Source organism: Podarcis cretensis (genome assembly GCF_951804945.1).
Source record: "Podarcis cretensis genome assembly, chromosome: 3".
In the NCBI taxonomy this organism is placed as follows: Eukaryota; Metazoa; Chordata; class Lepidosauria; order Squamata; family Lacertidae; genus Podarcis; species Podarcis cretensis.
The window spans coordinates 83,278,057-83,299,146 of record NC_137172.1 but is presented as its reverse complement, the minus strand read 5'-3'; the positions used below and the strand labels follow the sequence as shown (position 1 = coordinate 83,299,146).

General features: G+C 41.2%; 1 protein-coding gene across 1 annotated transcript in view; it reads right to left on the bottom strand.

The window, feature by feature from the left end:
* TBX18 (T-box transcription factor 18) overlaps nucleotides 1–21,090 on the bottom strand; it is a 36,128-nt gene continuing 15,038 nt past the window's right edge. The window contains exons 5-8 of the mRNA XM_079970471.1: nucleotides 13,818–13,985; nucleotides 13,109–13,173; nucleotides 10,921–11,015; nucleotides 1–4,149 (exon numbers count right to left, since the gene is read on the bottom strand). Coding sequence (XP_079826597.1) covers nucleotides 3,425–4,149; nucleotides 10,921–11,015; nucleotides 13,109–13,173; nucleotides 13,818–13,985 — 1,053 coding nt within the window. The 3' untranslated portion in view covers nucleotides 1–3,424. The remainder of the gene's footprint in view (nucleotides 4,150–10,920; nucleotides 11,016–13,108; nucleotides 13,174–13,817; nucleotides 13,986–21,090) is intronic.

Genomic DNA, 21,090 nt, shown 5'->3' with positions numbered 1-21,090 from the left:
TTTAGGGTTGTTGTTGGTTTTAAAGGATTTTTATTTTCAAAATTTAATAAAAAGTGTTTTTAGGTACACACTTTAATATCATTTCTGTGGCTTTAAAAAACAAAATACAGCTATATATAATTACAGATATACTGCATATTTGGCATTCATTATATTCCATGAAAAGCTGGACTTTGTAATCATACACCATTTACTATGTACAGCAGCAACTGCATTTTAAGAGAAAAGGTGTTACAATTATAATACCATGGCTTTATTAATATATGAGGGGGGGAAATGTTGCAAAAAAGGCAGGATAATGGAAATCCAATAGAAATTACAAAGCAGATACTGTTATAATTGTGCATACATACCCAGGGGGTTCAGTTGTGCTGCATTTTTTTGCTACAAGACAGCATGACCTTGACCTTCATGGTCCATTTTGCCCCATCACTTCTTAGCATAGTTTCCTTTAAGGTGGCAGCATATAATTCATTTGCATTAAAAAATTAAATATAGCATTATGTCCATTTAAGATTTCGTGTAACTTAAATATTAATGTTTTCAATTATAGCAGGATTCCTTGTAACTGTGTTGGAATCATGGAACTGTAGAGCTGATCATCTAATCCAAGCCCCTGCAATGCAGGGATCTTAATTAATATATTTTTGTTATTTGAAACTTGACTGCCTTTGTAACAGCATTCATGCAACAAATAAAACAATTGTTCAGGATATCTGACAACCTTAGATTAGAAATGTGTGAGACACTGATATGAGACATCCAAACTCAAGGAGAATCTCATCCAGAATCCTAAATTCAAATTTTGCAATTCAGATACATGTTTAACATCATCTGCGGTGCCGTATTTGCTTCCACTTATTGGCACAACCATTTTTGTCATGCCAACACTTTTACAACTACGATCCTGCATCTTCAGTAGGAAATCCTACTGAAACAAGGGTTTGCTGCTACAGTAAGAGGGTCCAGAACTATAAACCTAATGTGCTTTTATGGCATTGTGCTTGTTGAGTGTTCACACAATATACTTCAAGATTTACAGTTATGCAGGTTAGCCGAGTATACTTCTAATGCTTGAAACATAAACCTTCACAAGCAAGGTTGATGTTATGGGTTTAAGGAACCATACAATATTGGCCAGGATCCAAAGAGCCGTGCATAGAACACTGTGCATATTTCCTGCCCTTTCCACTATAGCCACGCACAGCCTTCAGAAAGCCAATCTTGGAAGCTTGTGGTCTCCCCAGAGTAGGGTCCAAAGTGGTGTGAAAACATGCTGCTGAAAGGAAACTCTTGACACCAGCCCCATGCACCTGTGGAAACACTCCCTCTTCATTCACAAGGCTTTTTGGATCCCAACCTCTTATACCAGAATGTGGCTCAAGTTTAAAATTGGGCATTCAAATTCAAAATACCAGGTATAACGGATACAAGAACTTCTCAGAACTTATCTGACAAGAGCCGTTGCTGAAGTCTGAACAAATCCTACCTGCAATTGGAATAGCCAGACACAATATTTCTGGACCTGAATACTTCTACTCTCGTTTCACTGCTCTGCAGATGTAAGATTGCTAAAAGGATAACAAACAGTTTATTCTGCAGTTGCAGTTCTAGTATTCTACATAGCACAGCGGTATAGTTATTTTAATTGTGTCTCATTGATGTTTTTCTTCCTTTTAAGGTCTACGGGCAAAACAAATATTCAGAAAACAATCAGGAGAAAAAAATTATAATCAAGTGTTTGTTGGGATGGGGGCAGGGAAATGCTAAAGTTTTGTGTATTGAAGGGGAACAACTTTTGCCCGTGGTGGTGCAAGCAGAAAATGTGTACAGTTTAGGTTTCTTACCCCGAAACTAGAAACATCATACTTGTAGGGTTTCGAAGAGGTTATAAGAAATGTACACTGCCGCTTCTGCACATCTACTGAAGCATGGCCATTTTCTCATTCTGACTGAAGCTCCTTGCATTACACCAGTTACCAGTGTCACCACAAGATGTGGCAGAAGTCTGTCAACACACTGCAGGGCACTGCAGGGAAAGAAGAGGCTTCAGATGACCCAAACCTACGCAGTATGTTCTTCTGCTCTTGGGAACACACTCAAAACAAGCTAGCAGTAAGGTTCACAGTGTGATATCGTGCATGTCTACTCAGAGGTAAGCACCACTGTGCCGTGGGGCTTCCTTGTAGAAAAGGGTGTACCACATAGGATTGCAGCCTTAGCTATACTGTGACAAAGGTGTGTGAGCAAATGATTTGTAGAACTACAGAAACAGAAAGGGTGATTTTCCACAGCACCCTACCCTGGAGTGGATAGTGGGAAATAGTAGCGAGGCTTACTTGACGCCCCAGCAGGTAGATCATTGCTGCTTACCAGGAGGGAGGGGTAAAGCAGCAGGCAGGCCACTGGGCAAATGCATTGGTGGAGCCAATATGGTGTTCCTGCTGATACAAACTGCAGAGTGCCAACCTGCCTAGCCCATTGCCCCTCTGCTTCTCTCCTTCCTCTTAAGCAGCAGTGACCCACCTACCAGCTCAGGCAAGTGCCACCCTCCCTCTCCACCATTCTGCTACTGTTCCTAACACCATTCTTAAATAGAAAGCTTATGGAAATATGTAGAAGTCCTGCCTTGTCTTTTATATTTGCAAACATATATTTAATATTTTAAAATATAAAAATCTCTATCATCTTTATACTCTCTTCACATGGAGCAAGCCTCCTTTAAATTCATTCTGTACAGAAAAATAGGCCGTGTTGCTTGTTCCAATGCTTAATTTAGGTTGTTGTCTCTTCATAGTGCTCCTAGGTGTTCGCAAAGCAATGGTGTGCCAATGAAAAGCCATACACACCACAAAGATTGAGAAGGGAGATCATCCTGTCCCTTTATTTAGAAGATTTGACAGACTTCTGAACTAAGCCTAATGCAAGCCCACATATGTTGATTATCTCTCTTACAACAGAGAAGTAATGCGTGCATTGTGGCACCAGCACGTTGTGGTAAGAACGCTTTAAGGACAGCTGTTACAAAATGGTAGTTATATATATTTTAAAAGTGTTTTTTGTTTCATCTAAATCAGACCTGAGTGTTGTTTTGTTCTTTAAAGAGGGAAAGATGTGGGGGGAAAGAGTGCTGCAGGAAGCCCTTCTTAATTTGTTGCATATGGCCAAACGTGTTATAAAATGAAGTCTATTGCTACCAGGAAACTAAATGGGCTGCTCTGCAAACAAACTCGGCTTAACTCTGAACACGAGCACATATTCAAATATCTGCCGATAGGCAAGTCAAAAGATTAAGTCAAACTTCCCTTGATGACTTTTTTTTTAAAGCATAAACACCTTACTAGGCACATTAATCACCTTAGCATAATCCCGAAAAGGAAATACATTGTAGAAACCAATGTACTTTTGTTTTTAAAAGGCTTTATCAAACCATATGTGCAGATACTTGAGATGATGACAGCGTTAAGCTTCCTAGGCTCCTAGAGTCAAAGAAATTCTGCTGCCCCCCGCTGCTAAGTAAGTGCACTCCTTCTACAGGGGGCAACATCTGCCGATCGGTCATGGTTCCACTTGGCGACGACCCCAAGAAACTTCCTTGGGAAGAAACGATTTTCTCAGGACTGGCAGCCAGTTTGGGGGATGTGGAGAAGTTGTATCCGTACAGAGCACAGGGGCTGTGCAGCCTGAAAGTGTTGTAGGAACTCTGGTGGGTTTGATTTGCAGCGAAGGCATTGCCTGACGGCGAGGGCATGATATACTGCAGCTGCGGGGACATCCCTGAAATCTGCATCGATAAGCCTGTCTGAGGGCAGCCAAACGCATCGCCGTCGCTGCCTGCCACAGGCATGTTCACGGTTGAACTGCCCGACACACCAACATAGGAGGGAGTCCTTGGGGTTGCAAAGGTCTCGCTGGATTGGTTTGTAAGCCTGTTGTAGGTTTCAGCCAAGGAAGTGCTGTATCTGTTAAGGGCTAGACCGGAACGGGCACAAGCTGTGTAGTCAGCTGGAGCGAGGCTGCAGAGCTGGCTAGTGTTGGGAGCAAGGTGGAAGGCAGGAGAAGAACAAGGGGACCCCGGGAGCAGGTGGGGGTGAGTGGTTGGTACTCCATTTCCGGTTCCCTGGAGCAAAGTAGAAGAGCCAGCGTTTCCTAGAAGAAGAAAAATATCCAAGTATAAAATGGCATCCTAGGAAAAGAGAATTATTTATTACATACGTATTCGACCCTCAAGGTGGCGTAAATAGGATTACAGTGGACGCTCGGGTTGCGAACGTGATCCGTGCGGGATGCACGTTCACAACCTGCAGTGTCTGCAACCCGCAGCAGCGCGTCTGCACACGCATGGGTTGTGATTTGGTGCTTCTGCACACGCGCAAAGCGCGATTTAGTGCTTCTGTGCATGCATGACCGCCAAAACACGGAAGTAATCGGTTCCGGTACTTCCGGGTTTCAGCGGTCCGCAACCCGAAAAAACACAACCTGAAGCATCTGTAAGCCGAGGTATGACTGTACACTCTATTCTTTTGGCAATACCCCTGTAAGGTAAGTTAGACTGATATAGATCTGTCGAAGTAACCCATCAAACTTCCTGGCTAAGGATGGATTTGAATCCAGATTTCCCCCCTTCAAATGGTACATCTACAGTACAACTATACTTTAGCACACAAGTATTAGTTACCGGTACTTTTGTTGAAGACAGCCCATTCCGCCCCCCCTGCAGACCCAGATATTTCTACAATGCAAATCTCAAAGAGCAATACTGAAGCTCCAAGCAAGATGACTGATAATAAACAATGGAAGCAGGGTCCTGCTGGATCACACCAATCTACTTCAGCATCTTCTTCTCACAGTGGCCAACCAGAGGTCTCTGGCAAGGCCACAAGGAGGACAACCTATGGGTCCCAGAAATTGGTATTCGGAGGCATAGTGCCTCTGGCCTTTCTCACAGATATGGTTAGCCTTATCCATGAACATATCTAACTCCCTCTGAACGTCATCCAAGATGATGGCCATCGCTACGTCTTGTAGGAGTAAATTCCATAGTTTAAAAATTGAAAAAGTTCTGTGTGCCCCGAACCTTCCTGGATTCAGCATCTCAGGTACTATGAGAGGGGGAGAAAACCTCTCTGTTCATACGATACATAATTTTATACACCGCTTTAAGTCCACTAAAGGCAAAGTGGCCAGTGGACTGCAGTAATTTTTTGTTTAGTAGAAGCTTTCCCCCCAAGGGTAGCATGCATTTTAAAAAATATATACATATAGAAGTATCCATTAATCCAAATAGCAAATCCAGCAGATTTTTAAAATTATTACTATTTAGGTACACCGCTTAGAAATTCTAATGATTAAGTGGTACACAAATGTCATCAATCAATCAATCCTGGAGTGTTTGTCTAGTAGGGTCACGGAGCTGCCCAACTCTTGCTAGTCACACCATTTCACACTGCTGCAACTATGATGCATTTATAAGGTTGGGTGGCTTTCATGGTGCTTCTCAGCACAATCCTACACACACACACACACACACACACACACACACACACACACACGTGATTGGACTGGGGGAGGGTGGGGGAAGCTTCCACTAAACAGAAACTGACTGCAGTCCACTGGCTACATTGCCTTTAGATTGGTATACAAGTCATTAGCAAGCTGTTGTCAGTCTCCTCCCCTTGTGCAGAACAGCTGACCAGTTTTGGAGCTCTGTGCTGACTCCAATCTGTAGCCACTCTGATATCTATTTTTAGCTCACACGTGTAATTCATACCAAGGTGTGTTTACATGGGTTCTGCTAGGTAACCTGCCCTTGAGCAAACTTTCAGAGTCTTCTTCCAGCCCAATCAGCTCAATTTTACCTGGCCTCAGCTGGTGAATTTCGAAGTTCAACACGGAGTGCCCATTCACAGGCGACACATTTATTGTTGCTAAGGACAGTTCTTTTTGGGAGAGGGGAATCCAGTGGTTTTGGGAGGTGGCAGAAATTATTCAGAGGGGGATACTTCCTACGGCAGTGGCGGGTACTTTTTTGTTTTAATTTACTTTTTAAAAGCCTTAACTCCACTTGCATCTGTCCACACCTGCCTTAGGCTACACTTTGTATCAGCTATGCAAAGTCACATGAAGCACTTAGAACTGATTACATGAACATGTTTTTCTCATTAATTTTGGAATCCGGATCACTGCATCTCATAAGGAGGAGTCAAAGGTCCTTTCCCAAGTCCCAATGCCTGGGCAATTAGAATTTTTTTCCCTATTTCTTTTAAAGACCACAGGACACCGGTACACTCTCTAAAGGGGATGTCAAGCCAAGAAGATGGGGAAGTGTATCATATGGAAGAGTTTTCTTGGGCTCTCTTTCTAATGCTAAACACCTGCTAACACCAGCTTGTGTGGCCCTAAGCAAGAGGAGGAAATACAGAGAAGATTCTTTTTCACAAAGCCATACATAGTTAGTAGGAAACTTATTAAAATGGTATCTGTCAGAGCTGCCCGAGGTCCCAGCTCACAAAGGACCAACGCCAGTCCGTTGTTATATATAAAAGTCTTTATTGAAGTGCAGTTTCGATTTCAAAGCCGTGGCGCGCAGCTCTACGTCTTAAACTCTAGACCGTTGAAGCTCCGTCTGAATCTCCTCCCCCCAGACACCAGTTTAAGACTCTAACCTTGCTCCACCTCTTCCTTTGCTCTTTCCTCCTCTGGGTCCGCCTGTCCGCTGGGGTCTTGCCCTTTCTAGACTCTTCTGACGCTGAGTCCCCTGAGTCTTCCCCCTCCCTCCGGCGGGCTTTAGGACCTGGTTCCCAATCCGGGTTTTCTGCTGTGCCACGCGCCTGTACATTTGAACTTGGCGCGCGCACCCAACCGGCAACCTTCCTCCTGACCGTTACACTGCTCCTGTCACTGCTTCCCCCTTCGGAGAGGCTAGCTGGAACCTGACTTCCCCTCCGTTCCCTCACTCTGCGATGGAGGCGTGGCCAGCCCTGATTCATCTTCTCTCCCTGCTGGAGGAGAAGCTGGCCCTGATACATGGGACTCTTCCCCCCCACTACGCTCTGGTGGAGGAGCTGGTCCTGATCTCCCGCTGCTGCTTTGGGAGTCCCCGCTGGCCCCTTGCTTCTGGTGTGTCCCCCCTGGGACCCCCCCTTGCCCTGGCCATCGGCACCCCCCTCTGGGAATCTTCTGATTCGCTGGAGAATCTCATGGAATCTCTCGGGCCACTTTCATACTCCCCTACGCTGCCCTCAGATTCTTCCCCTTCGCTCTCCATTTCCTCTCTCCCCTGTACCTCTGCTCCTGAGCCCCTGACAGTATCTCTCTTCTAACTCTGCTCCTTTAAGTATTTAGGAGGGGTATTTATTTTACATCACCATAATCCCTGGCAATTAATATGGAATGAAAAACACCAAGCAAAGTCCTAAGGGACGTCTACATCAGTATCTCTATAATGCAGATTTCAGATCCAAAACTAACTTCCTATCAAAAAAATACTTCTGGCACACTCATTTTCCCCACATAGTTTTCACAAAATTGAATCACCCTGGAGTGTTTGCCTATGCTTATATTCTAGTGCAGGATTTTTATGGAAATTGTGAAGCAAATGATTTTAGAAGAAGAAAATAACTTCTTGCCTTATTGTCTATTATTTTGCTGTTGTTGAAAATAACTCTGAAATGACTTAGCATGGAAAACAGAAGATTGGAGTTCTGGTTATGTTAAAGACTAGAGTCTTTAAAAGGTGTTAGGAGGGTTGTTACAAGGCTAAAGAGTATATGTATGTATATATGTGGGTGTGGGTGTGTATACCACAAATTATCTTGGTATGCTCTGGGACTGACATGCTATCAACAAAAATGTCTGGTGCCAAAACAGCTATCAACAAAAATGTCCAGCCAAAGTTACCATTTTCAAGTCACATTAATTTTGATGAGGATGTATGAATGTATGCTAGGTTAATGCAACATTTGTTGCATGTAGGGTTGGGTGAATATGCCAATTTTGGTTTCTCTCTGTTTCACGTTTCCACATCTTCAGTTTTTAACAAATTGTGGCTCTTTTATATGAAATAAAATCCACATGAATATTTATCAGCATTATAGTACTAATTCTGCCCAATAGTCACATTTTTGCCAGGCAGGTACCCTTAAAATATTGCATTCTGGTATGTTATTTCACAAATAGGTACATTTTTATGGACACTTTACCCATTTATATACGTTTTTCTATGCATTACTTGACTGGAGAACTGCACTGCAAAATTCATAGAAAGGGCTTTATAAGATTTGCAATACATCAGTTTTTGCGGTTTACTGAAGACACATTTACTAAAGTTGAACTTTCAGCTCAGACCCGTTTTTTAAGTCAATGTGTAATATCTGAATTACGTAGCAATTCAGGCTTAGAATTGGCAAAGTTTCATAATTTGTTCCACTAGCCAGCAAGCTAAGCAGGACATACTAAATTGAGAATGTTAAAACCAGAGCGAAATAATACTGACTCTGACATCTAATCATAAATGCAACAATAAAAATTAAAATATCAATCAGGAATTGTTTTGCTTGCATCTTGAGTCAACTGCTGGCAAAATAAAGGTAACCTTATATCTTCCCCTTCTTGTGGGAGGTAAGTGACTCAATATGACTAAAGGCTGACACCCATGACAAAAAAACTAACCCAAAGCACATGGAAAACTCCAGGCACGGTACAAGTTACCAGTGCAGTGAAGCAGTGCTCTGACTGCTCCCAGATCAATTTTCAGCATTTGGTATGAACAGCAATTTTTCCTGCTCATCTCATCATGTTCTGAACATTAATCCGAGGGTGTCTCTAATGAACTCTGAACATACCATTTGCTTAGGGCCAGTTTAGCTTTTTCACTTTGTTTAACTGAAGAGGCTCTCAAAATATACAAATGGAGATTGGAAATCCATGGTTAATTTATTTGTGTTTTTATTCTACCCTTCCATCTAAGAAAGCTCAGACTGGTAAATATGTCTCTCCCCACCCCCACTGCCGCCTTTTAGTTCTTACAAAAACCCTGAGGACAGTTGACAGAGGTTAGGGTAAAAGAGAGCGAGCAACTGGCCAGGCTCACCCCGTAAGGAGAGGTTTGAACCTGCATCTCCCCAAGTTCAGCACTAGCCTAGCATCACAAATTGGGTGAACCACATCTGTATATAACTGGTCCCAATTACCTACTGTCCCTTGTCCCTTCTTTCTGTTTAGTTTCAGATTAAAAACTGCTTTTGGGCAGAGACCTGAATTATTTATTGTAGAGTACTAGTATATATGGGACACGGGTGGTGCTGTGGGTTAAACCACAGAGCCTAGGACTTGCCGATCAGAAGGTTGGCGGTTCGAATCCCTGCGACAGGGTGAGCTCCCATTGCTCAGTCCCTGCTCCTGCCAACCTAGCAGTTCGAAAGCACGTCAAAGTGCAAGTAGATAAATAGGTACCGCTCCAGTGGGAAGGTAAACAGCGTTTCCGTGTGCTGCTTTGGTTCACCAGAAGCGGCTTAGTCATGCTGGCCACATGACCCGGAAGCTGTACGGCGGCTCCCTCGGCCAATATAGCGAGATGAGCGCTGCAACCCCAGAGTCGGCCACGACTGGACCTAATGGTCAGGGGTCCCTTTACCTTTACCTTACTAGTATATAAGTAAGTAAAAGTATAGATCCCACCCCCGCCCCCCAGAAGTGTGAGGTGCTTAGCATTTTACAATGGAGCAACGAAGCCTGGGATTAAGTTGCATATACCTGGCTTTCTTGTACCACCACAGCTGTAGCTGTAGCTGCAAGTATCAATTGAAGAGGCAATTGCAAGACAGAGCTGGAAGAAACCCTGACGTACTAGATCCATGGTGCAGGGCAGAGAGAGACTTCTTGCATCAGGTGTAAGTAAGTCCACAAGGCTTCAGTGGCTAGCTTTCCGGGCTATTTTGAATGACTTGCACCAACTTTTCCATGCCTGGCATCATATGCTGTCAGGCCCAGGAAAATTTGTTACTTGCAAAAGAAGAATCAGGAGTGCAGGTGAAGTGCGCTCCCAATTCTTCCTTTGCAACTGCAGCTTGAATTTTAAATCTCGTAATATCATATGTGAGGTGACTGACATGTGGATGAGGACACCCAACTGCCAAAGTGGCCCATGGAGGGTTGGCCACTTCTGGTACCCTACCCCTGAAGTAGATGGGACACACTGCAAGTCATGCTGTTTCTGATTATCGCCATAACTGTAGCCTTACGTTTATTTGACTTGCAGCTAAGCTAGCCATGGCTTGAGATGAAGTTATGTGGAAAATGCAGTTGGCATGGACCATTTTTTGGTGGCTTAAATAGCCGCTAAGGAAAAGCATGCAAACCTCAGAGATGTATGAGGTGGCCAGGAAAGGGAGAAGTTCTCTTCCTGCCACAGTCCAGAGAAAGGTCCGCTCCTAGAAGGTACTATTTGCATTTCAAGAAACATTTTCACCAGCTGCCGCTTACAGAATGTAACTGGTTGACTCTAGTTTGGCCCACATGTCAAGAGTGATGCACGAGCACATCAGTTAGTAAGCCCCGCAACATGGATTAATAATTTTGAAATTAAATTATAAGAGTACAAGCTATATTTATGCCCATAACAGTGTTATTATATTTAGGCTGAAGTCCTATACACACTTGCCTAGGAGTAAACCCCATTACACTCTATGGAGTTTACTTCCGAGGATGCACAGAATTGTGTTGTTAATGAGAATCACAGATTTTTTTTTCATGTATGAAATTACTGGAATTGCTGAGTACTGTATTATTGTGCCATTGTGCGATTAAAGGTGAAATCCGTTCAAATCAATGTAATTTTTTCCAATGACCAAAATGGGAGGAAGACTGCACCCTCAGTGAGTAATCGTTAGCATTCTTCAGGTTTCCAAGTGAGATTCATACCTTGTTTTGCGATCCCAGGTATATCTTCAAATGTAAGTGTCCTCAGTGAAGGTCTCCAGAATGCATAAGACTCTACTAAAGCTTCTAATCCCATCCTAAACAACAAAACAAAATCATGAGTTGAATAATAATTTCTTATTATATTTCACAGTACTTTAAGATTGCTCTCTGCCTCTGTCTCTCTCTCATACACACACATATAGTAGAAGGATTACATGAAAACAATCTGGTTCCAAGACAATATTTTCAATCAAACAGCAGCCAAGCTGTGGTTGTTTGGACCTCACAGCCATTTGCAATAAACTTGCTTGTGACCCGCAAAGAATATGCCAAAGACACATGATTTTGGCTTTCTTCCTTGTTGCTGCTGCTAAATCAAATATTTTAAAAGCTAAAAATACATTAAATTCTTCCCTAATGTTGTGTCGTTTTGTAAGCACTTGTTGAAATTGCCAGAATGTCCATCTGCTATCTTTTGCATAGAGGCAAACAACAACAACAACAACAACAACAGTTTCCCCAACAACAACAACAACAATAACAACAACAACAGTTTCCCCAACTCAATAGATCAACATAGTCATAGAAAAGAATGGGACCTGGATCTCTTTTGAGAACTATGGACAGGCATGCTGAGAGTTCTCAGACACATTCTTTATAAATTTGACACAAACATTTTCTCTTGGCCAACATATGCTTCCCCAAACCCAAACATTTACAATTATTTAATAAATAAATTTATACCCTGCCTTTGAGGGAAACTTTCATTCCAAGTAGGCTCTCTTTGAAAACAGATTAATAATAATATAATAACCAATGTATTTAAAACCAGAAGCATAAAACCACAACACAAAACAACTACACCCAGCAATAAATAGCCTTTTTAACAGTGCAATCCATAAAACTATAAAATCATAAAAAGAGCAAAATCAGAATAACCGCAGCCCAATTAAAATACTTAGCATTATTAAAAGGAGTAGTAATTAAATAATTTTTAAAGCCCACTTAAAAGCCTGCACAGATGGCACATGTGAGTTAAGTATACAAGTTTTAAACTATTTTTGAATTTTATAGATCTGGGGAAGTCCAGAAAAGTGGCAACCAAAATGATAAATGGTTACTTGGAGCACATTTCCTATGAGAAGAAGTTAAAGGAGTTTTAGTCTGATATAAAGATGATGGCAGGACAGGCATGATAGAGGTTTAGAAAATTATGTGTGATGTGATAACAGACATATTGTTCAATTTCTCTAATACACCTGCAGCTTGGGGCTCTCTCAAATAAACTGATTGGCAGTAGACATTGGACAGCCAAGACAAAACACAACACTTCTTCATACAATGCACAATTAACTTATGGGATTTGCTTTCTTTGGAAAGTTAAATCAAGATGGGAATTGCATTTCAGCACAGCAGTTGAAAGCAGTTCAATGATGCTGCTTCTCTAAGGTTTTGTTGCCAGAAACATTGAATAAATTTTGCAGGAAAGATTTACAGAAGTATTAGCTAAATGTGGATTTAAAAAATAGTCTGCCCCCGCCCCATGCTAATGGAGGCTTTTCATTTGTAGTTAAAGTAGAGATAAAAGCCCACCTCCTGGAGGAGCGTAGCCAAGGTGATAATTTATACAAGATGCTTTCAATCATTTTCACATTTTACCGCCATTCCAATTTATATTACCAAATGGCCAATTTTCTTTAACTAAAGCAATCATATTTTTCTCCTGAAGTACTTAAGAAAGAGAAATGTTCATATCCCCCAAGTAAAGATTTTTATAGGATCGTTTTCTATGACCTATGCGAAGAATCTAGAATATAAATTCTAACTTTGCAAGTGTTCAACAGGAAGAGAGAGCTTTTAAAGCACAAAGCCATCGTTTCTCTTACAAAACAATTTATTTTAAAGCCAGCATTTGCTTTGGGTTAGCAAACCTGTGATACAAAAGTGATTCAAATTTGCATTGTAGATTTTATTTTCCAAATCTCATAAAATCTCATGAAAGCAATGCAACAAAAGCACATGCAAAAAAAACCCTAATGCACACAGCACTCTCTCCAGTCATAAGCAAGGCACTATACAAAAGGGAGTGCGAAGTAATTCGGTGAAACTTCTCTAAAGCATTTAAAACAGTCTAGCCCCATCATCAACAGCAAGAGTTCTATAAATTGCAAGGTGTTCCAAAGCTCACCTGTTGCGTCCAGAATCTCTAAATCCTTTGGCAAATGGATTCCTATCAATCTTGAGTCGGGTAATCTGTAAGGGCAACAGAATATGCTGATGACGAAGGTCCAGAGATATAAACAAGTACATCTTAGAAGCCACTCTGTTAATACTGAATGTTTGCTGCATTGCTAAATCACAACTATATTTCAAAGCACTAAGATGCCATTAAATAATTTGAAACAGGGGTTCCCACAGTCTGGCCCATAGGACCACCAAGGGTCCATGGCATGTCTGCATTAAATACTCATATTGTTATTTAATCGTATTTGTATTGACTCTTGTATTTTTATAATTTATTTTTACATTACAATTTGCATTCTATGAAATGCTAATTGTAATACAATAAAAAGCAATATAAGAAATAAAAGAAGCAGCAAAAAAAAAAAATACAATTAAAATAATACCATTCCTAGTACGGCATGTTATAATTGCTACAACAGGCAGAAAAAATCATCAAGTCATCTTGGCAAAATCATCTGCCAAGAACATCAGTAATTCTGAAGTGGTCTATGAGGGGGAAATGGTTTGGGACCTACTAGCTTAATAGACATTAGATGGTTTTCTTTCTCACCTAGTGTCAAGACAGAGGTTCCTTCTTCCCCAGCCATTTGCTTGTAATTAAATGAAAATCCAGTAAATCAGGAGCATTAAAAAGGAAGGAGAGCAAAAGTTACCTGTTGGTTCTGGTATGCCGTGACAGTTGTGAAAACAGTTTCAGGAAAGGAGAATGCCTTCACTCCTTCTCCAGAAGGAATGGGTTTGACTGGGGAGAGGTCATCCCCACAGTCCTTCCGAATGACATGGACACGTGGCTGATATTTGTGCATAGAATGGAGGATAATCTACATCAAAAAGAAAGAGAGAAAGAATGGGTTTTGCAAGAAAAGACTCCCTGTTTCTTCTATGCCAGTATTTTAAACACTTCCTGTTTTGTTCTGTCTGAGAACTAACTAAAGGCAATGTAACACATCTCAAAACTGGTCTTATACCTGATATTCATCAGCTACTCTTGGAGCCTTTTTCGGCAAAAGAGCAAGGGGGAAATGCTTTAAAGAAATAAATAAGCAACCTCAAAATTAGCCTGGCTTCAGTTCAACAAAGTGCCCATGAGAGATAGTTTTATAACCATGTTACCAGAGGCTAAAGGGGAACTTATGTGGCCAGATTGCAGATGGATTCCCTCCAGATCTGTCCAAAGCCTTTAAAAAGTACTCTGGAACTTTCTGTTTCTTGAATCATGAAGAAATATGAAAACTCAACCGCTGAATACGCCCAACATATAAATAGTTACAAAGAATATTAGTTACGTTTTGTTTTTCATGTATTGCATGTACACAACATTATAATTTTTCTATTTAAATTCTTACTACGGTTATTATTGAAATATGTAGCATGGATATATTTACAGAAGGGGAGCCAAACACTGGCCATGGACAGAGCAATCCTATACTGCAATTATACCAACTAGCAAGGGGCGACGGGGATACACCATCACTATGTAGGCCCAACAGCTGCTGTATCCAATATGAGCTCAGCCAAGAAGGGGAATGGGAAACATGATAGAAACATTTTAAAAGACCTGAAAAATGCCAGTCACACCCCGGTGTCCTTGGCAACTCCACCAATGGCTGCCAGTTCCCAGGATGGGGCAGAGATAACACCCGCCAACTGCACAGAAATGAAAGGAACCGAGCCAACCCACCACGACTGGCCCCCAAACCACCACAGCATAGAAGCAAGTGCACAGCTTTCCCTACAGGAAAAAGATTCAAGTCCCCAAACACAACGCTTGCCATGAGCTCAGGACTCTCTGCCTCCTTTCTTGTGATGCAGGGTTTTGAGAGAGCTAAAGAATGAATACTGCAAAGGCTGAGAGACAATGAGATGCAATCACAAGTGGCCGAGACCAACATCCATCAATCTAATAAATTGTATGCTCCTTTTATCCCATTATCCCTGCCAAGATATCTGGTAGATTTACCAAATGCTAAAATGAGGATAGCCTTTACACAGGCAAGACTAAACGTCCTTTCATTAGCAGACTGGACAGGCCGACATAAAGGAGTTCCTAAGAAGGATAGAGTTTGCGGATGCAACTCTGTATCAATAGAAGACATAACTCATATACTCCTTTCTATGTGCCCTTTCTATGACGATTTCAGAAAGAATTATATCCACCCATTGCTAAGATCACAGAAGGGAAGGTTGTCTCTTGTTTTTTGCTGTCCGATGTTGAGAGAGATATACCCTTTAGAACAGGTGTCAGCAACCTTTTTCAGTTGTGGGCCAGTCCACCGTCCCTCAGACCATGTGGTGGGCCAGACTATATTTTTTGGGGGAAATGAACGAATTTCTATGCCCCACAAATAACCCAGAGATGCATTTTAAATAAAAGGACACATTCTACTCATGTAAATACACACTGATTCCCGGACCATCCGCAGGCTGGACTGAGAAGGTGATTAGGTTGCCTACCCCTGCTTTAGAACATCTAAATTTCTTGTTACACAAATCTGTAAAGCCTTAATAAAACTCGAGGGGGGAACAGGAAACGATTTATCCACTAGGGGTCGGGGAGTAGAAATGTCAACTGTGATTAGTAGCAGTATTCCTGTTAATATTATTATTATTATTATTATTATTATTATTATTATTATTATATGTGTGTAATGGCTGCTTGCTAAACACAATAAACCAAAAGAAAAAGGAAAGGAAAACACAATGCTGTTGACCACAATCACCTCAGGACCCAAGTAGTTTCTCCCTAGGAACCCACAGGACCAATCCGCACCAGCCAAGTTCACCTGATAGGCTAGGGCAGTATAAGGTGTCGTGGCAAATGATGTAACTGGTGCTTTGCTGGTTGAGTGGGGATGTTGCCAAATCCTAAAGCTCCCCACCAAGTTCAGCTGCACTATAGGATTAAACTTAAGACATACCTCATTCTAGAGAGCAAGCAGAAAGAACTTCCACTTGTGCAACAGGCCTTTTTGTCCTCTCCTCCTTCCCAGAAACCCTCTGAACACCCTCAAATTCTGCTCCAAATGGTTGGGGGACCCTCTTGAGCAGATTATGCAGGACAAGGGAGGAAATGAGAGGAAGGTGGCATCCTATTGTGTAAGTAGAAGGAACACTGGATTCCACCCAGAGAATGAAGAACGGCCATTGTTCATTTGTATATGTGGGTTCGTCTATATGTAGGCATTTGGTGATAATCACTGAGGCTGAACAGAACAAAAGCTAGCTAAATGGCCCAAAAAATGCTTAGTTACCGTACCTTGTTTAAAATTGGAAGTAGAAAGAGCAAGAGAAGATCTCAAAGAGGATCAGAAACGTTTACACTGACACTGTACAGAAGACAGTTTTGGTTAACCAGAGTCCTGAAAGAAATAATTAAAACTGGAAATGCTTTGGACTAAATAAAACATTTCCAGTGAATCTGTGAGGTCCCCTCTCTCATTCCTGAATTAGCAACTTCCACTCTTTCCTTCTCCAATTCAAAACGAGTCACGTGCAATGAAGCAAATGCCTAAATAATGCTGCATGAATCATGATTTTCAAACTCACTTTGAGAAAGCTTTGCGTTCATTCTATGTTGCATATGAATTGACTGTGAATAGTTCAGAATCAAAAACATTAACTATTACTTTTGGAAGCCCATGGGGAGATTATATATAAACAGTTCCATGGGCACCAGGCGATAGAAAATCTAATTAAAAAGGAGGGAATTTTTTAATTTCCTGTTTCATTATTAGCCACAGAATACTAAATTCAGAAGCGTATGTCATCCTTCCCGCTGCCCTCCTTTTTTGGCATCACACTGGACGCCAAATACCATGAAACCTAATTACCCAAATAAAAGAAAAAAAATGAGGTATTGTCTATCTGAGATGCTTTTATATGAATTAATTCCTCACTGGGGAACACGACACTGTTTTGGATAAGCAACTTTCTGGATACTTGAACTTTCGCTAGACTGAAGTCAGACCATTACATCAGAAGAAAACCAAAAAGCATGCTTAGGTAAGATCTCCCAACTTCTGCATTAATATAGAGCAAGATACAAGAAAGCTTTCTGCTGGGTTAAATATTACATTTCAAGAAAGGTTTTAATCTTTACGTTATGCTTTGTTAAAGGACCCTGAAAAGTAAGAAATTATGCTGCAGTCCTGAACACACTGGCTTCGACCCAGCATGCCTTTTTGTGTATTGTCACATTCACAGCATGCATATTATTATTCTTATAATTATTATCATTTATATCCCACTTTTGCCCCCCGAGAAGCTCAAGGTGGCCTAGACGGTTCTCCCCCTCCTCATTTAACCCCCACAATGACCTTGTGAGGTAGGTTGGGCTGAGAGGCAGTGACCAGCCCAACGTCACCCAATGACCTTCATGGATGAACACGGATCAGATTGCTTGTCGACACAGGACCTCTTTGGCATTTTTTGAATAAGAAAAAAACTAGTCCAAGAAGGGGGCAGGGGATATATATGTATGTATATGTATATGTGTGTGTATATATATATATCCATCCCATTCCTTTTCCCCAAAGGATGATATCATCTAAGTAAGTGTATGTAGCGGGGAGAGAGAAGGAAACACGAGATGGAGAGAAGCAGGCGAGAGTGAGAGACAGATGAATACAGTGGTACCTTGGTTTAAGAACAGCCCTGTTTATGAACTATTCGGTTTATGAACTCCGCAAAACCGGAAGTAGTGTCCCAGTTTGCAAACTTTACCTCAGTCTAAGAACGGAAGCTGAACGGTGGAAGGGCACCAGCGGTGGGAGGCCTCATTAGGGAAAGTGTGCCTCAGTTTAAGAATGGTTTCAGTTTAAGAACAGACTTCCGGAACGGATTAAGTTTGTAAACTGAGGTACCACTGTACATTGCTTCGGGAGCTCTCTCTCTCTGGATAGCTTCTATGGGGCTGTGGGGCACTGTTGCTTTATACCTCACCTACAGTAAAGGACAGTGTGGTGCATCACTGCCACTCACCTGACCTCTCGGTGGTCGTATCACTGCTGCTTGCCAGGAGATGGAAGGGCAAGGCAGCAGGGAGGTTGTTACGGTGCAAATGGACTGGCAGGAGTGCCAAATTGACTTGGCCAGTGTGTTAGCACCATGCCAACCTCCCCAATGTGCTGTCCCTCCCTCTCCTGGGAAGCAGCAACAACATGACTGACCAAAGGTCCCATGGCTGGTGGCAGCACACCATCCTCCTCCACCACCACCACTCAGCTATGCATATTTGCAAATGAGCTCAAATACTAAAAAACGTATAGCAAATCATTTTGAAACAACGCCAAACCTAGGAAAACGTTGCATCTCTGGAATTTTTCACTGCTCAGGGAAGTGGAGAGCAGATAGCTTTTATCTTCACTATGAAATTCAGCAATGGAAGATGAATTCCCTGACTGAGGTTGCAACTCCATACACGTTTACGTGGAAATAATCCTTACCGAACACACTGATTTTTTTCTTACACTGATACATGATATAAATGATATAATGCAAGATTAGAAAATCAGCTGTGCATGGCCTGATGGATTCCAAATCCGAAATTACAAAGAGCTTCTATTAAAGCATACAACATTTTTAAAGTGTTTGTAAAGCACCTGTAAAGCTAGATTTCACCATCACTTTCATAGCATCAAGAACCAGTCCCCCACACCTACAGTTTTACAGACAGGCAATCTTTAGTAAACTTCAGATTTGAGTACACAGAAATGTGCACACAGACACATGCACACACACACACACACACACACACACACACACACACGATAATTTTGGATTAGCAACAAAGACAAGAGAGAAATATATTGTGAAACTTTGTGTTCCCTCTTCTACTTCTCGTTCCAGTGTTCCTGTCTTGTAGCATAGAGATGCACCCTTACTGTAAAGAAAGCTTTGAAATCAGTGGGTCTGCTAGTGCCAATCTGTATGTTCCCACTCAGAAGTAAGCTACATTGAGTTCACCAAGTTTTACTCCAAGGTGAACGAGAACAGGATTGTAACCTGAATCAGCTAAAACCTAGCCAATCCAGTGGTGTGGTTACAGATTACTATAGATATTCTGCAAAATGTACCCAAAATATCCATCACCCACAAACATTTAGCTTTGCAACAGTAGATGGTCAAAATTGCACTTTACAGCTCTATAATTTGTGGTCAAGATCGAGAGGATTACATGCAGAAAAATACTGCTCTCATTGCTCTGCTTCAGCTAAATTGTGGGTATGTCTTGTGCAAGATATATAGAAGGGGATCTCTGTTTACGTCTTGAAATAGAAAACAGTTAACTCCAGTTACAGTTGCCAGCTTTCCCATGCAGGAGTTACGGTAATCTTTTGATCCTGGCCATAATTTCACCCCCATGTTGTAGCCTCCGCACATGAAAAACCTGATGGATCATTAACAGTTAATCCACATTTAGAACCCCAGTTGCACCTGGAACATTCACCTATATATCCAACCAGCTGGAGTCAATGACAACCAACAGGTGTTGCTATCATCAAATGTTGTCAGTTTATATTTTTAGCCACTTAAAAGCTGAGGCAACAGATTAGTAAGCTTAGCCTGACTAGTTTTGTGCTGGATCACAGACTTAAGATATTGCAAGATTTTAAAAATGCAAATATGTTGGCAGGATTTTTTGTGTTCTATTTAGTGATGCTTTCATGCTTCCTAGCTGTAATTTCATAAGCATGACAAAAAGAGGCTATTTTAGAATACTGTTGAAATTCTTGGAACAAGTGCAGATACAATATATAAAAATGTTTTCTTTTGCAGTTCTCAAACTTTCTTTTATTAAACGACATGATAAAGTATACATACTATACATACAGAGATAGTATCAATAAAGTTAACATAATTCCCTGTTTTTTATTTATTATCTTATCCATAAAACTGTCTTAAAAAGAAGAAGAAAACTAACAAATATAGCAACCAACCCTCCACCTAAATTCCAAATCTGTAAATAAAATATAGGCATACAAGCTTCCCATTCTGCCCTTGGTTTTAAATAACAAGAAAACACACAACAGGTAGTCAGCAACAGAAAATAATACCTAAGTAACAGTCTTAAGAGTGTGTAATGCTTGTGAAAATATTGGACCAATACATAGTGGAGTTTAATATTAGAGCAGGCATCCCCAAACTCGGCTCTCCAGATGTTTTGGGACTACAATTACCATCATCCCTGACCACTGGTCCTGTTAGCTAGGGATGGTGGGAGTTGTAGTCCCAAAACAGCTGGAGGACCGAGTTTGGGGGTGCCTGTATTAGAGCATCTGTGACCTTCAAATGTTGAATTTAAAGTCTTAAATCTAAATTTTAACTTTCCCTATTTCCCTTTTGCAAAATAACCTCATCTTCCCTGTGTTCCGTGATGCTGCTATATCACCTGTAAGTGGACGGACGTATATAATCGGTGGGCTTCTTCAGGCAACTTGCTGCTGATTTGTGTAAGCAATAAAGTTATACCAAACAGATATCTATGTGTTTGTTTTGAGTGGTTGCTAGTCAGCGCTTTTCTGTCAATTTTTCAAATAAGGCCAGATTAGAGTATACTACTTTTCTTTGCTAAGCCCCTCTAAATTGTTCAGAGTCCGTGCTAGCATTGTTGCCTATTAACTGCTGTGAAGACAAACTAAATCTTTGTTTTGCAGAGCTTTATTTTCATCAGTGACTATATTAAGAAGGGCTAACTGCTGCATTATTTTGATTTTTTTTTTATTCACTATTAATTGCATTCCCCTAAAAACCAGTTCAGAATTCCTGTAAGTTAGGCACGCCCACCACTCAGGCATATATGTTCCTACGCTATGTCTGGTTCAAAGAACAATACAAAGAAGAGTAATACTTAACAAATTGATTACTTATTTGAGGGACTGTTTGTGCCACAGATCTGCCTTTTTTAAAAAAAGCAAGAAGAAAAAA